General features: G+C 44.2%; 1 protein-coding gene across 3 annotated transcripts in view; it reads left to right on the top strand.

Annotated features, from left to right (window-relative positions):
• Positions 1-14,846, top strand: part of LOC148638747 (rho GTPase-activating protein 27-like) — a 48,164-nt gene extending 33,318 nt beyond the window's left edge. Inside the window, exons 5-19 of one of the 3 annotated variants that reach the window (XM_088623197.1) lie at positions 129-209; positions 2,052-2,168; positions 3,663-3,749; positions 4,443-4,505; positions 6,307-6,368; positions 6,748-6,835; positions 7,353-7,454; positions 7,913-8,011; positions 8,332-8,431; positions 10,510-10,635; positions 11,120-11,218; positions 11,492-11,569; positions 12,232-12,366; positions 12,862-12,967; positions 13,483-14,846. In XM_088623197.1, coding sequence (XP_088479323.1) covers positions 129-209; positions 2,052-2,168; positions 3,663-3,749; positions 4,443-4,505; positions 6,307-6,368; positions 6,748-6,835; positions 7,353-7,454; positions 7,913-8,011; positions 8,332-8,431; positions 10,510-10,635; positions 11,120-11,218; positions 11,492-11,569; positions 12,232-12,366; positions 12,862-12,967; positions 13,483-13,660 — 1,521 coding nt within the window. In that variant the 3' untranslated portion in view covers positions 13,661-14,846. The remainder of the gene's footprint in view (positions 1-128; positions 210-2,051; positions 2,169-3,662; positions 3,750-4,442; positions 4,506-6,306; positions 6,369-6,747; positions 6,836-7,352; positions 7,455-7,912; positions 8,012-8,331; positions 8,432-10,509; positions 10,636-11,119; positions 11,219-11,491; positions 11,570-12,231; positions 12,367-12,861; positions 12,968-13,482) is intronic. The other 2 variants (XM_088623199.1, XM_088623198.1) reach the window with 2 other exon arrangements.
• Positions 14,847-15,446: the final 600 nt, after the last annotated feature.

Raw genomic sequence — 15,446 nt, 5'->3', positions numbered from 1 at the left:
AGCTTTGAATCTGAACCTCAGTGAAACTGTATGAAGGGCTGTATTTGCTGGGTATAGCCCTGAACTTGCTAAGTGTTTCTGATGCATGTCCATCACTAATGCGGAAAACCTTCTGTTTTCAATGGCAGTGGATCAGGTCAGTAGACGACCTTGGGCAGACCTACTTCTACACAACAGATGGGACCAAGTCCCAGTGGAACTTGCCTGAGGTAAGCCACTGAAGAATTCAGCCAGTCCTGACTCTCAGTTTTTGAGAAGCACTGAATAATAGCTGAATAGTAAGGAGGCTGAATAGTTTCTTTCACCAGTCCTTCTTACCTCTAAAGTGTCCTGTGGGTCTTTTTTTTTTGCACCAGTTTAAATGATGAAAAGACATGCACTGCTGCGTGTCGAACCCTGGACAGTTTTCTCAGATGGTCCACCCTGATTGTTATCCAGATAGGAAGTTGAGTTGGGTACTTTAAGGCTTGATAACTTCACGCCACCCAGCTGCAACACGAATCTCGGGAAAATTCTCCCTCTTTCCAGCTTTGTATGGAACCTTGTATACAGTGTCCAAATCCTCTGAATTTAGCAAAGAAATTAAATGCGGAAGGATTTGTACATTTTGGTGTGGGCTGTTAAAAGGGAACTGCAATGCTATTTCTTATGTTTCGGGGTTATAATCAATCGGTATCGATTAGTGCGTTTCAAACCACAGTGAAACTACCGAGTAAATGGTATTTGTACAACCTCCAATTTACATCACAAAATTGACAAACGTTCAATGTGCATAGTGCCATCATCATCTGTGATTCAGAGCGAGGCAGCAAAACTTCCAGTGAGGACATTGTAAACATGCTTTAGAGCAAGCATATTTTGCTACTATATTAATAGTAAATATTACTATTACAAACACATGCAAGGTGACATGTTTTTTAGATACTTTTATCCAAGTATCGCAAAATTATATACACTCATATGCATCATCAAGTTTTGCAAAAGTGGCGGTTATTTTATGACAAATCACACCTGAAAGTAAAATTCTAGCAGGACATGTATTTTTGGACAGCCTACTATGTCATAGCCAGTGCCCTAACCTGAGCAGCTGGTGTTGAATTAAATTCAACATATCGACTTCGACCCGGTTTTGCCATCAAATGCTACTCAGCCTGCAGTTCATGTTCGAACATTTCTGGAGTGAAATATCTGCTGCACAGCTGGTACTTATTCGATCGTGCATCATACAGAATCTCGTCGAGAAACGTGTCGAGGGGACCAGCATCACATCAGTGCCCGTGTTTCTGACCCATCTCTTGGCTGGTTGAATATCCCTATGTTCTGGACAGCCAAGTGCTTGATGGAGCGGCACCATTTAAAATATATACACGAGTTCAAAAAGACAGAAAAGGATTAACGTTGTTAGGAGACCATGTTTCTCATTTGCTTCCAGGGATTATTGAGCAGGAAGGGCCATTTTATGTAACAATTTGCTTAAACCCTGACTCCCGCCTGAGGCAAGACCAGCAGTTTCTCGTCTGCCTGCGACAACGTGCGACCATCCAGTTAATTTGAAATTTGTAAAGGTTTGCAATACCATTGATTAATTTCTTTAATTAAATTGGGACTGCAGTTCCCTTTTAAATCTTCTGTGCTAGTAGGGATGAAATAAGCTTTTGCCTATAGAAATGGGGTAGGGGTGTATAGATTGTTACCTCAATGTCCAGGTCAAATTTCCCCCTCACCTTTACCAGTCAAGTCCTCCCAGTAATCCCCATGTCTGACCTGGCTTCATCACTCTGCTCTCCTCCCCACTGATAGCTGGTGTGTGGAGAGTGTACTGTTGCACTATGGCTGCTGTTCCTTCATCCAGGTGGGGATGACACACTGGTGGTGGTGGAGGGGATCCTCATTACCTGTAAAGCGCTTTAAGTGAAGAGTCCAGAAAAGTGCTATCCTTATAATTGTAAGGATTATCATCATGAAATGAATGGCTTTTGAAATACACAGTACAGATGTCTGCTGTAGATACTGTTCATTGAGTCCTGATGCATTTGCTCTGGTCTGTTTAGTTACCTGTAACAGCTGGCCTGCCCAGGTTTGGAAATGGCTTGGACCAGGAGGGGACAGTGATAAAGAACTGGAGAAACACGATGGGGCCCGCTCACTTCAGCGGACACGAGGACACGGTGAGACCTCAGGTTTAAGCTGTGCTGGTCTGGAGGAGATGAGTCGTTATCCTCATCTGTGGATGGACAACTCATTCATGATCCCCTGCCGAACATCTGGGGAGAGTGTTAAATGGGCCCAGTTAATCCCCCAATTAGCATCAAGTGGTAACTAGGAGCCCAGCTCGGGGAATTAAGACTCAAAACTCAGAGCTGCCCAACCCTTATGTAACCCAAAGCCTATGAAGTGATCAAGTCCTTGTGTTTAAGATACTGTAGTGTGGAAACGTGAGTCACTTTATTCTTTATCTTTTAAATTGGCATGACCCCCTACTTGAGGGACTCTGTGGCTTTTTACTTAAGTTATATATTCTTCTACGTTAATGGCGTTGAACTCTCTTGAGGTAGCTCAGTAGCAGAATTAGCTTTGATCAGCAACACAATCCCCTGCCCTCTCAAAGCGGAAGAAGAGAGCATGATAGGTCAAATGTCTAAAGGAGGAACATCCTTGTTTTTCTGTAAAAATATCACATATACAAATCGCCTGTGGTTTACAAGTGCTGAGACAGTGTCTTTAAGTGATGGCATGTCTAAGCCGAACGAGTAGTAAGAGCTGAAATATACGATCCTGTAACTCATGATGCTCTCTGTGTTCTGTGTACTGGGCTTGTCAGGTGCTCTGGATCGGGGGGTTGGTCCTCTTGGGGCTGCTCTTTTGTACATGAGCTTTTCACTTATATGAATCCTTATTTGACCCAACAAATCGTTTGGAGCCTTTGCAAGCTTTGATTTTGTACCCAAGGTTTGGACATTGTAAGTTACTTATGAAACCCAGTCGTGAAAAGCAGTCAACTTCCTCCATGTTTAGGAACTGAAAACAATTCAAAAGTTTAAACTTAACCTCTTCTTAGTTTGATAAGGGTTCAATTATATTTCAATTCTAATACCAGTGGATGTTGGGGGAGACCCCAGTCTAGATCAGTAGTTGTCAATCACAGACCAGGGTGACTCCTCTGTCTGATAGATTTTGCTCCAGTGTGCAAAATCACCCTTAATCACCAGTGCTTATTGGTACAGGAAACTGATCTGCTTACTGGTTTAGCTTTTTTGTCGGCACTTAGTCTTTGGATTCACAAACAGTTTAAGTGTACTATTTCCACAAGTTCAGTTCCATTTGAACACATTCTGATCGAGTGCAGTCATTCCTCAATTTGCTAATTAAGAGTTTGCACCTTTAATTTGGACTAAACAGGTCTTACTAATTCACTGGGTGATGAAGCGATGCAGGTAGAAACGGCACTGTATCAGACACAGCGACTGCTTTTTCCTTTTGCTAAAGTCCAATCGGTTAATTTAATCTAACACTCTCTGGGTTGCTCAGGGTTCAGACCAGGTAGAATTATTATTCAGTTTTTTAAGAATGAAAAGAAAAATTTTAGAAAAGTCTCAAAATCCTTTTTTCCCCCTTTATGGCAGGTGCCGACCCCCTCTCATTTTTCCTCTTGTTCTCCGCAGAAATTCTTCCCTTCCCACAGGAGGAATGTTTCGGACTACGGAAGCGACGTTTCAAGCTCTGGAAACTCACCGGAGCTGCTGCACCATGTGAGCATTTCATTTTCACGGCTTCTTCCTGGTCGTCAAAAGACATGCTTCTGTTTCACCCACTGATGCTTTCTTCAGGTCCGGAGTCCAGGTCTTAGAAACCCTCCTTAAGACTTGTTACAAATTTCCTCAACCCTTCTGTTATTTATAATAGCCTGCTGTGCTATACCATGGTAAAAACAGAGTGATCAGGTAAAGCCCTGTGATACCACAGTAAAACTATGCTAGAGTGGGCTCCAGCAGTGCAGTGTCATGGCAGAGGTGAGTAAATGCATGTTTAGAGCACAGTATAACCAGGGAGAAACGACAGAAATATCACACAGATTTATAAAGCACCTCGAGAACTCTCTTAAATTTCCCAGACAGGTTATTGAGTTAAATGCCTGCAGACCTATAAAAAATGTCCCCAAGATAGTCTGCTAAAAAAAAAAGGGGAACTTCTTGGCTGGTCCATCACACTTCCCTTTGAGGCAAAAGGCAATAGACAGCTACCCAGCGAGTGCTGTGAGACTGACTTACTGTGTTCCCGTTCCATTCTTGGAAGCACAGGTAATTGTTGTGTAGATTCACACACTGGACCCACACCTATGGGTGCTGTGGTCACAACCGTGCTCCCATCTGTGCTGACCCGACCTGACCCGATCCGAGCTCTCCCTCTCGCCGTTGTCCAACAGTGTTTCATCTCTCCCCAAGGCTGACAGGTTCCGACACAGGAGAACCGGGTCCAATCTAAGCGGAGACTTTCTCCATCCTCACGTCAGTAGCCTGATGGTTTTCTTCATGCTTCGCATTTCAATTCCCCAGATGCATGTCTTTCTTTCAATTTCACAGAGCTTGGTTCTCGGGCTTGTGATATTCCCTGCTGGGCATGAATACTAACAAAATCCTAATCACATGTGGCGCACCATGGGTTACTCTAACATGCCTGTTTTTTTATCATTGTTCTGCCTCCACCAAGGCTGCCCAGTTCAAGGAATGGCCATGGCATTAACTCACTGCTTTAGTTAAAGTACTTAACTATTACTGTACTTAAAGCACTCCTGTTTCTTTCGTACCTGTCTTCCACTGACAGGAGGCAGGCTTGTCATTACAAACTGCAGATTAGTACAGTAAGTACCAAGTACATTCCGGAGTTTGTGTGAGGTCAACACCAGCATAAGATACTGAAGGCCCAACTGTTTTGGATGTTGAAACTAGTGAGTTTCTCATGCTCACATTGTATTATCGTTAGAAAAAAAAATAGCTTCCCATGTATCCTTCATAATAGCTACTTAGAGGCTTCATAACACGTTGTAACAGCTTTCATAATCCATTTTGATATTCTTCCACCACAGCCCAAGAGATGCAGTAGGTTCCATTCTAATCCAAATCCTAACCTTAATCATAGTGCTGACCATCTCCCTGAACTCTCGCACTATAATGTACACCTTGACAAAAGTCATGAACACTTGTGTAATTGTTTTGTCTTTTGAAACCACAGCCATAAAGAGTCATGAATGTTGTTAGAACACATTCAAAGTTGGTGTGACAAAAATACAGTCAAGAAAAATGTCCTTAATTCTGGGGAAAAGCCCGTTCTCTTTTCTGCATGATTTTCAGAGTGTATGTTGAAGATAAAAACGCAAAAATCTTACATTTTAAACTCATTCAACATAGCCCCTAGCTGCGAATGACAGGCAGAAGCTCCTCACTGTCCCTGTGAGGATGCCACTAGCCCCCTGCTCAGACTGAATGAGGGCACGTAGACCACACTTAATCTGATGCAGTCTGGCTATCCTTCATTTACGGACGTAATGCATTCCACAATATCCGTTCAGAAGGTGAAAATAAGCAAAACAAATAAATTCCCATCACCTTACATGTTATCATACCCGAGATCTAGAAACTCACTCAGCATTACTTATTTTTACCCAAACAGAGAAGCAACTCGTCAATATAAAACACCACTGACACTTGTACATACTGTAGCAATCACCCTGTTGTGAAACCCTGTGCATAGTTGTGAAAAACAGAAAAAAACACGCTTTCTTTATTCTAAAATTTGCAAAGCGGGGTTTTCATAAATCAAGGATTAGTAATGGAATTCTGTTATAATGCTTTGTGATATATTTTGTCAGACAAGGGGAAGCTAAAAAGGTTTAGAAGACTAGCCCTTAAATTTCAAAACTATTAGTGTGTTTCTGCTCTGTGATCAATTTAACTTGTGGAACAGGGTGAATGTATCTTTGGAAAGGACAGATTGCAAATACATTTTGGGAACTAGTGCAAATTGGTTAAAATTATTTTAAAGTTATGTAGTGAATTTATTAGCTACTGTTTTTCTCTTTTGAAGGGTGATGTGTTTCCTTAAATATTTCTTGTGGAAAGAAAACTATGTACTGTATTAACAGTGGGAGCAAATGGCTGGGATGTAAAGGGAAATCTGTCTTAAATTCAGCTTTGAAAACTAATGACTTCCTGTCCTGCATGGACATGCAGAATCATGAAAGGAACACAGCTCTGCAGGTTTTTATTTTTTGAGACTAAATATTGCTTTACCCGATTCCCTCCCTTACAGACTTTGGAAAAGGCCGGAATTCTCAACAAAACAAAGGTCGCCGACAATGGGAAGAAACTGAGGTATATCTGATTGTTCGAACGTCGGGAAGCTCAAATAAAGCCAGGAGCTGAGACCCGGCACCTTCTCACTCATTTATTTGCTGGTTTCTAATTGATCCAAGGACTTTATCTAGACATTTTTTAACTAAGCCATGATCTTGGTATCAACAGCATAGCTGAGTAGCTGTTTCCCAGCTCCCACAATCCCCCAGCTCCCACAATCCCTTATGCACGCAGGTGTCCTCTTCACTTATTCACTTTACCTTATTTTCACTTCTGGGTTGATCCTGAAGGAGATTATTGACTTGTCTGCAAGTCCTGTCCACTGTGTTGTTAGGCTACATCCTTCTGGTGAAGTTGTGGGATTGTGTGATAATTGCGTAATCTTTCCACTTCACAGGAAAAACTGGGCCCAGTCGTGGACAGTTCTCCATGGAGGGATACTCACTTTTTACAAGGACCCCAAATCTCAGCAGAGTGGAACAGCTGTGAGTGAGAGAAGCAATTACACTGCCAAACGTGTGTTAGTGTGACAGCGAGCTCTGCTCCTATTCTGCTAGCAACGCAAACCCAGAGATGGAAAATGAAGTCTCCTAATAACAATGTAGCTGATACGGTGCAACCTGTAAAAGGAAACAAGGCAGCAGTGTGGAGGAGTTGTTTGCTTTCATAACTCAAAGGTTGCAGGTTCAAATCCCAGGTGGAGCACAGCTATTGTACCCCGAACGAGGTACATCATTCAGATTAATTTTACCTAGCTGTACAAATGTATGCTGCTTTGAATAAAAGTCTCAGTGAGTGTAACAGCATTACACATATCACTCAAACGTAGTAAAAAAATGTTTTAGTTTTGCCTTTTTTTACAGTTGATAATCCTGACCAATAAAAGGTGGCTTAAATTCTTTCATCAGCGGCTCTGATAACTATGTAACATCACAGCCAGGTGGAACTAGGCATCCTGTTGTAGCATCAGCTCTGTAAAGGCTGCTTTCTTTTGCCTCTTAGAGCAAGACGAATCAGATTGTTCCCGAGTACACTGTAGAGCTGCGAGGAGCAACGATATCCTGGGCAGGAAAAGATAAATCTAGCAAGAAGAATGTGCTGGAGGTATGTGGGGAGTTAAGGAGTTAGCGTTGCAGTATGTCACCATCGATGAAAAGACTTGATCTCCTGTAACGTCATTGTGCTGTCTTCTCTGTTGAGGTTTGCCGTGCTTGTTTTATTGGTGGACTGAGCCGTAAAACGAATTTCCCCCAGAGTATCATAAAGCTTTAACTACTTGAACTGACTTTTTCACACACCAACAACCCTTTTAAAGATGTGTGTCCTAGTATTCGTCTTAAATACGTGTCCTCATTTCCATTTATGTGCTCGCTCGTGTGTCGAGTTTGCTGGGCTTGTTGAGTCCACTGGGTCAGGTTGGGCTGATTTTGAATAGGTGTATCATGACACGTTTTAAGCTGTTTCCTCAAAAACTAAAGACATTCAGTCCCTCCAGTCCATTTGTGAAAGACAAGGACAAACCCTGACATTTCCTGACATGTTTTCTTTAATTTTTATTTTAGTTGAAAACGCGGCATGGGTCCGAGTATCTCATACAGTACGACACAGAGAGCATCATCCAAGACTGGCACAAAGTGATCATGGACACCATTCGGCAGCTGGTGAGCCTCAACTCCTTTAATATTTATAGCTGTCGATGGAAATGGTGGCACAGCCCTTGGGGTCCTGGGTTCAATTCCTGGAGTTCTATCCGTATGGAGTTTGCATGTTCTCCCCAAGTTTTCTGTTGGTTTCCTCTGAAAGCTTTCGTTTCCCTCCCACAGTCCAAACACACGCTGGTATGTGAATTAGCACAGGTGAGAGTGTGCGCGTGTTTGTGTTTGGGTCCTCCATGCTTGTTTGTGCTGTGTCAGGGGCATGACAAGGCTGCCCAACAGGAGGAAAATAAATGTCATCAATTTGGCTGGCTGGCACTCCTCAGGACCATGGACACCACTCGGAGGAGGAGGATGGTGACTTTGGGGGCAGCGAGAAGTCGCCCGGACCTACGGACAGGGACGAGAAGGACAAGAAGAGAGCCGGTATATATTCCAGGGCCAGTGGGCCTGAAATAGCGCTGTTCTTTCATGCACCCTTACAAGTTTCCTTAAAAAAGTCCGTGACCCTCTCCCCTTCTATTTACTGTTATAATGCCAGCAGCCATATCACCCTGCAACTCCCAGCTGGCAGCCCACTGGAGCTCAGCAGGTGTGAGCCTGGTCAGTACCTGGATGGGAGACCTCCTGGGAAAAACTAAGGCTGCTGCTGGAAGAGGTGTTAGTGGGACCAGTAGGAGGTGCTCACCCTGCTGTCCATGTGGGGACACTGTACTGTAAACAGGCGCCGTCCTTCGGATGAGACGTAAAACCGAGGTCCTGACTCTCTGTGGTCATTAAAAATCCAAGGGTGTTTCTCGAAAAGAGTAGGGGTGTAACCCCGGCATCCTGGCCAAATTTCCCATTGGCCCTTACCAATCATGGCCTCCTAATAATCCTCCTCTATGAATTGGCTTCATTACTCTGCTCTCCTCCCCACTGGTAGCTGATGTGTGGGGAGCGTTCTGGCGCACTATGGCTGCCGTCGCATCATCCAGGTGGGGCTGCACATTAGTGGTGGTGGAGGGGATCCCCATTACCTGTAAAGCGCTTTGAGTGGAGTGTCCAGAAAAGCGCTATATAAGTGTAAGCAATTATTATTATTATTATTATTATTAATACACTTTCATAAGGATGATATTAAGCACAAGGGTCTAACACCGGGGAAGACTAAATGATATCAGCCTGTAAACCAGAAAGTGCTTTGTTTTTATGTGTACATTATGAGGCATGTATTAATTCTTTATGACCGGAAAAGTGCACTTTTAAGCAACAAGCAGAAGGTGCTTCTTTGCACAAAGGGGTGTGGGAGTCTGGAACAAGCTACCCAGTCATCTTATCAAAGACAGTACCCTTTCAAGCAATGACTGCATGAGATCACCAGCTCTAAAGGCGACTTGCGAACAACCTAAATGAGCTGAATATCCTTCTCTTGCTTGTAATCTTTCTTATGTATCTTAGGTTGTTAGCTGCGAATGTGTAATTAGAGTTAGATTAGATCGCAGTGGTGAAGAGTTAGTATAATGCATTAACTAAGGAAGGAAAAAGGAATAAAAGTAAGGAATAAAGTACGAATTCAAATGTGGTATGTTCTAACTTATGTGAGTAATGAAGAGCTAATGCCTCACAGTGTACATTGTCGAAATCAAAGCATTACAATAATAATAATAATAATAATAATAATAATTGCTTACACTTATATAGCGCTTTTCTGGACACTCCACTCAAAGCGCTTTACAGGTAATGGGGACTCCCCTCCACCACCACCAATGTGTAGCATCCACCTGGATGATGCGACGGCAGCCATAGTGCGCCAGAACGCTCACCACACATCGGCTATCAGTGGGGAGGAGAGCAGAGTAATGTAGCCAATTCATAGAGGGGGAGTATTAGGAGGCCATGATTGGTAAGGGCCAATTGGAAATTTGGCCAGGACACCGGGGTTACACCCCTACTCTTTTCGAGAAGCGCCCTGGGATTTTTAATGACCACAGAGAGTCAGGACCTCGGTTTTACGTCTCATCCGAAGGATGGCGCCTGTTTACAGTATAGTGTCCCCATCACTATACTGGGGCATTAGGACCCACATGGACCACAGGGTGAGCGCCCCCTGCTGGCCCCACTAACACCTCTTTACACAATACAATTACACAATACAGGCTGATATTAGTTAAACCAAGACCTTTCTGGTTGTTCCAGGGATGGTTTGAATTTCTGGACCGGTACGATGATCCAATTTTTTTTTACCTTACCACATCTAAATGCATTTTACATCATTACATTGTATGAAACAAAAGTCGTTTATCAACATGCGTTGGGACCTGCGCTGAATTCAATCAGATCTTTGCACCGGGGTATCGTCGTCTTTCCCATCGGCTTCGCAAAATCACACTTCGGATCGTTACTCTTGGGCGTCTGTCCTTGGCGGGCACCGACTCGCGTCGTGTAGAAACGGATAGTCGGGGCGGGGCAGAGTTTGAATTTGCCTCCCTATGGTCGGGCGACACCTCTGCTCGTTTCTGTAGCCACGAAGCCGGCCGCTCCCAGCTCCGCCGGCGACTCGGAGCAGAAGAAAGTGCGCACCAAGCTGAAGAAATTCCTGCAGAAGAGGCCGACGCTGCAGTCCGTGAAGGAGAGGGGCTACATCCGAGGTGAGGAGCGCCCCCGGCCTCTAACACTGGAAATCTGGCCTGAATCTCTTCAGACAGGAAAGCACCGGGGAATTGTAAACGACCTGTTAGTCTGTGCCTTTTTTTTCCTCTCTTTGCTAGACTATTCAGCTTCTATTTTTTTCTTACCAAACCTTTCTCTGTCATCTTTCTTTCTTTCTTTCTTTTATGTTGTGGACGACTGTAAAAAAAATAATCAAATGTCATCTTTCTCCTCCAGTTACAGCAGAATTGCTACCTGCACACAAGCCGTTTGAACGTAATCTAGCTTGTGTGAACCCCGTCTTCAAATAATAAAAAGCGCTTTTTGTGTCTTGCTGTGCCGTATTCCGCCTATTGAATGGCATTCTAGAGATTGAGCCACCCGTGTTTTTTTATTTTGTAAAGTCTGGTGAACCTGGGCGTGTTGTGTTAAATGGTTTATTTTGTAACGCTTCAAGAGCGCCCCCCTCTGGTTGTCTTGTAGATCAAGTGTTTGGCTGTCGGCTGGACGCGCTGTGCGAGAGGGAGAATGTGACGATCCCCACCTTCGTGGAGAAGTGCATCCAGGCCGTGGAAAAACGAGGTGCCCCCTTGGTCTTTCTCTTCTGGGCTGGGGGGATCAACCCGCTCCGCCCCGACTGCGCCCGCAAGCATTTTAAAGATCAATTGATTTTTCTGCGCGTGTTGAAAATTCCTTCGATTTCTAAGATAGCCATCGCCAGGGGAAGGATTATGGATGTCGTATTATATACGGGTTGTTTTTTTTGTTTCGTGGTGTTGCAGTTTTTTTTTTTTTAAGCACTGAACGGGTTGTTAAAGGTCTGTCTCCGCTGTGTTTTCTCCGGGGGTGAAAAAGGTCTGGAAATTGATGGAATTTACCGAGTGAGTGGAAACCTGGCTGTCATCCAGAAACTGCGCATCAAAGTGGATCAGGGTAAGGCCCTCTCACTCGTGTGCGAGTATTATAGTGAAACCGGCTGTTTTCGTGGCTTCTGAAAGACCTTCACAGAGGTCCCAGACTGTCTCTCTGTTGACGCCCTGCCGCCTGCTCGTCTCTGCGCACACCTGCTCCCCCTTAGTAGTTTGACGCTCCAAAGGCGCCCCGCACTGGAATAGAGAATAGAAATCCGTCCAAGCTTCAGCGTGAAATGTCCTCTGCGCTGTCGAGAATCGAACCCCCATTGACCCGAGGAAAGCAGCGACCGTTTTAGCGCGGCGCCCGTCGGAATGTTTCCCCCTCGCTTTCGTTGTGAGCGGTGGAAGTGTGAATTAAACCCCGCAATGTTTCACAGAAAAGGTTTTAAATAATAAAAATGATAAAAATAATTCCTTAGGCTTATATATGGGCTTTCTGGACACTCCACTCAAAGCGCTTTACTGGTAATGGGGACTCCCCTCCACCACCACCAGTGTGCAGCCCCACCTGGATGATGCACCAGTCCGTTCCCCACACACCAGCTCTCAGTGGGGAGAACAGAGTGATGAAGCCAGTTCATAGTTTAATCAACTCATTCAAGTTTTTAACACTTCTGACAGAAGACCAACCCGAAACACGGTGTACACCGACCCCCCCTGACCCTGTCCCCTTGCTTTCAGAGGAGAGCCTGAACCTGGAGGACGGGCAATGGGAGGACATCCACGTCATCACCGGGGCCCTGAAGCTCTTCTTCCGGGAACTGCCCGAGCCCCTCTTCCCTTTCAGCCACTTCAACAACTTCATCGCTGCCATCAGTGAGCGCGCCGTCCTCTCTTCCCACACACATCTCTTTCCGAAGGGTCTCTATTCCCCTGGAACGCAGGACCGAGATGGTTACCTTTTTGTTTCCCAGGAACTGGATGCCTGTCTCCATGGAAATATTAAAACCACGCATGTTTCCAGTGTGCTTACAGTACTGGAAGAGATTCATCTGCATCTAAGTCGGTGTTCTAATTCTCATCCGTATTAGTGGATGCAGTAACTATAGCAACAGATAGCAATAACAGTCCCTACAGCGGTACTGTAGTTGAACTGTCAACCCCAGCCTTCATTGCATGAACACGTTTCTTATGTATTCCCTGAGTCAAATGATTTCATTAGCTCCTCTGTATCTTTACAGATTTCAGTAGTTAATTGGCACTGCTTTGGTTTGATCTCTGGCACAGTGCAGAGGTCCCGACTCCTTTGAAATACTATTGCACCTTTGTGTGCCCACTCCGTCATACACTGGTGCTCTTTGTCCTGCGCAGATATTGGCGATAACAGCCAGAAGGTGACTTACATGAGGGACCTGGTGAGGTCTCTCCCGCAGCCCAATCAAGACACCATGCAGGAGCTCTTCCGCCACCTGCGCAGGTGAGTCCCTGTGGGACCTCAGCTTCTGTTCTCTGGATCTCTGGCTCCTGATGGTGGAGTCTTGGTCCCCCCCCTGCCTTGTTTTAAACCTTATGCAGCACAGCTTCCACGGGGGTGGGTACAAGGGCAGGAGGGCTAATCAACCAGGCGGAGGTCGCCTGAGCTGAGCCCTATCCTTCTTAAGAGCAACGGATCAGAAACATCTACTAAAAGGTTCCCATTTTGCATTGCATCCTCTTGCCATGCTGTTTGATAACCAGACCCTGGCAACATAAACAGCTAGGTAATAAAGTAGTTCAGATGGGTAACTGCGTCAGCATGCGTAGGCTGCAAAGGAACAAGTAACAGGTTTATTCCATGCTGAAAAGAGAAGAAAGAAAACGCAACGTTTCGGCTGTGGAGCCTTGTTCTTCTCTTTCTTCTTCTTTTCAGCAGGGAATAAACCTATTACTTGTTCCTAGGTAATAAAGTCGTTAGGTTTATTTTAAACTTTTTGTTTCGCTTGTCCTCCCCAGGGTGATAGAAAGAAGAGAGGACAACCGGATGTCTGTGCAGAGTGTAGCGATAGTCTTCGGCCCCACGCTCCTCAGACCGGAGACCGAGTCGGCCAACATCACCATGCACATGGTCTTCCAGAACCAGATTGTGGAGTACATCCTCAACGAGTACGACAGGATCTTCTACCCCAGCTGAGAGTCTCCTGCACAGGCTGCTGGAAGCCACAAATTCTCTTAGGATGCTGTAGGCGCAGGTACGCCAGACTTCCTGGGGGTTTCTCTCACGTTTCCTGCATCTCCTTTCCCTCCATGCCATGACGGAGACGATCATCACGGGGCAGGATTAGCAGAGGATTCAAACAAGGAGCTTTGAAGTCTAAAACTGAACTGGGGGCTGTCCCTAGAGACAGACATCACTGGGACAAGTCATCAGCCAATGATGTGGACACCTCCATTCGAAGATCCAAAACTCCATTTTCTTTAAGTTCCAGGCATGATGGAATGAGAGGCTGTTGGATGTGGATGACTTTGTTTTTGTTTTTTTTGGCATGTGCTTATATGTGGCCAAAGAACTGTTGCACAAAAAATTACATCTGAAAATTTGCAAGTTGCAGTTTTGTAGTCATGAGATGGGTTCTTTTTTATGCCACTTGTTGCTGCACAGTGAAAATTCTGTTTTTGATCAACATAGAATAGAAAATTCTGTTCGTCCATGATGCCCTTGAACAAGCTGAAACCCATGGCCCCTGTCCATCGTTTTCATGTCTTTCAGCATATGTCACCTCTCATTGACAATCTGTGTGTGCCTTCTGAAGCTTTTCCCCCCAAAGAATCATCCCTGAGCTTGATCAGTTCTGGGCTGCATTGACCCACAAGGCATTGTGATGAGCAATACAGGCTTCCTGAACAGTATGGCCCTAGTTGTGTGCAAGAATTGCTCAGAACCTATAGGCACAGCCCATGCTATGTGATGATGACGCCTTTAAAAGGTTCCTGTGTTATAAAGCCCAGCTGCTCTGTTCCGATAAGAGAATTGCAAACAAAAAAAGCTACTGTCATTGTCTTGAGACAAATGTTTCTATTACGAATTGTACAAAAATATAAAGGCGAATAAGATTATATAGTTACTTTTGTATTTGGCAGATGCAATATTTTTTAGATTTGTATAACTTTGTCCCTGTAAAATATTGGTCAGTACTTTGAAATACATCTATATTAAGAAAGGTAGGGTAGCTGTACAGTATATTTCAGTTAGCATTAAATTTATGGAATTATGAAAGTGTCTTGATTTCACCCGTGTATAAAGAAGAGTGGATTTACCCCCAGATTGACTTGGAATATACATTTTTTTTCTTTTAATTAAATAATTTAATTTGGACAAACTCCTTCTTTGACATTCTTTGAGTTACTTATGACTGGGTGTTTCTCAAACTTTGTTTACTGTAATGAAAAGTTTAAAGAGCTGTATTCCTATTCTGAGAATGCAAGACAAGGGATAAATCCATCTGTAATACAGAGAGCTTGTGGCCAGCACTCAAGACTGATCTTACAGAGAATCAGGTTGTAAAAATATGTTCTCCCCAGAGGTGTAATATGACCACTTACTGTAGCTGCAACATGATACATTACAGGATGTCACCCCTGTATAGTATGTGATCTCTTAAACATTTGTTTAATATGATAGTTAAAGCAGAGCAGACAGCAGGGATACATTGTACATAACAGGGATACAGCTCACAATGGTTTAAGTGAAGCTGCATTTAGCAGGTAATGGCCAATAACCACCACTCCAATACGCTTAGAATTCTACGTCTCAAATGTACTGGAAAATAGTAAAGCAGTACTCAAGGCAACCACCAGATGGCACCAGAGTATTTACAACATAGCAGAGGCTGCTCAAACCACTTGGCTCCATTTGGTCCTAGCAGCTGACAATGAAGACCTTCCTTTAAACCCCAGAATGTATCTGGTGGCTCTTTTCT

Source organism: Lepisosteus platostomus, chromosome 28, assembly GCF_059453375.1.
Source record: "Lepisosteus platostomus isolate fLepPlt1 chromosome 28, fLepPlt1.hap1, whole genome shotgun sequence".
NCBI classification, from domain to species: domain Eukaryota; kingdom Metazoa; phylum Chordata; class Actinopteri; order Semionotiformes; family Lepisosteidae; genus Lepisosteus; species Lepisosteus platostomus.
This window is presented reverse-complemented; position numbering and strand designations above follow the sequence as displayed.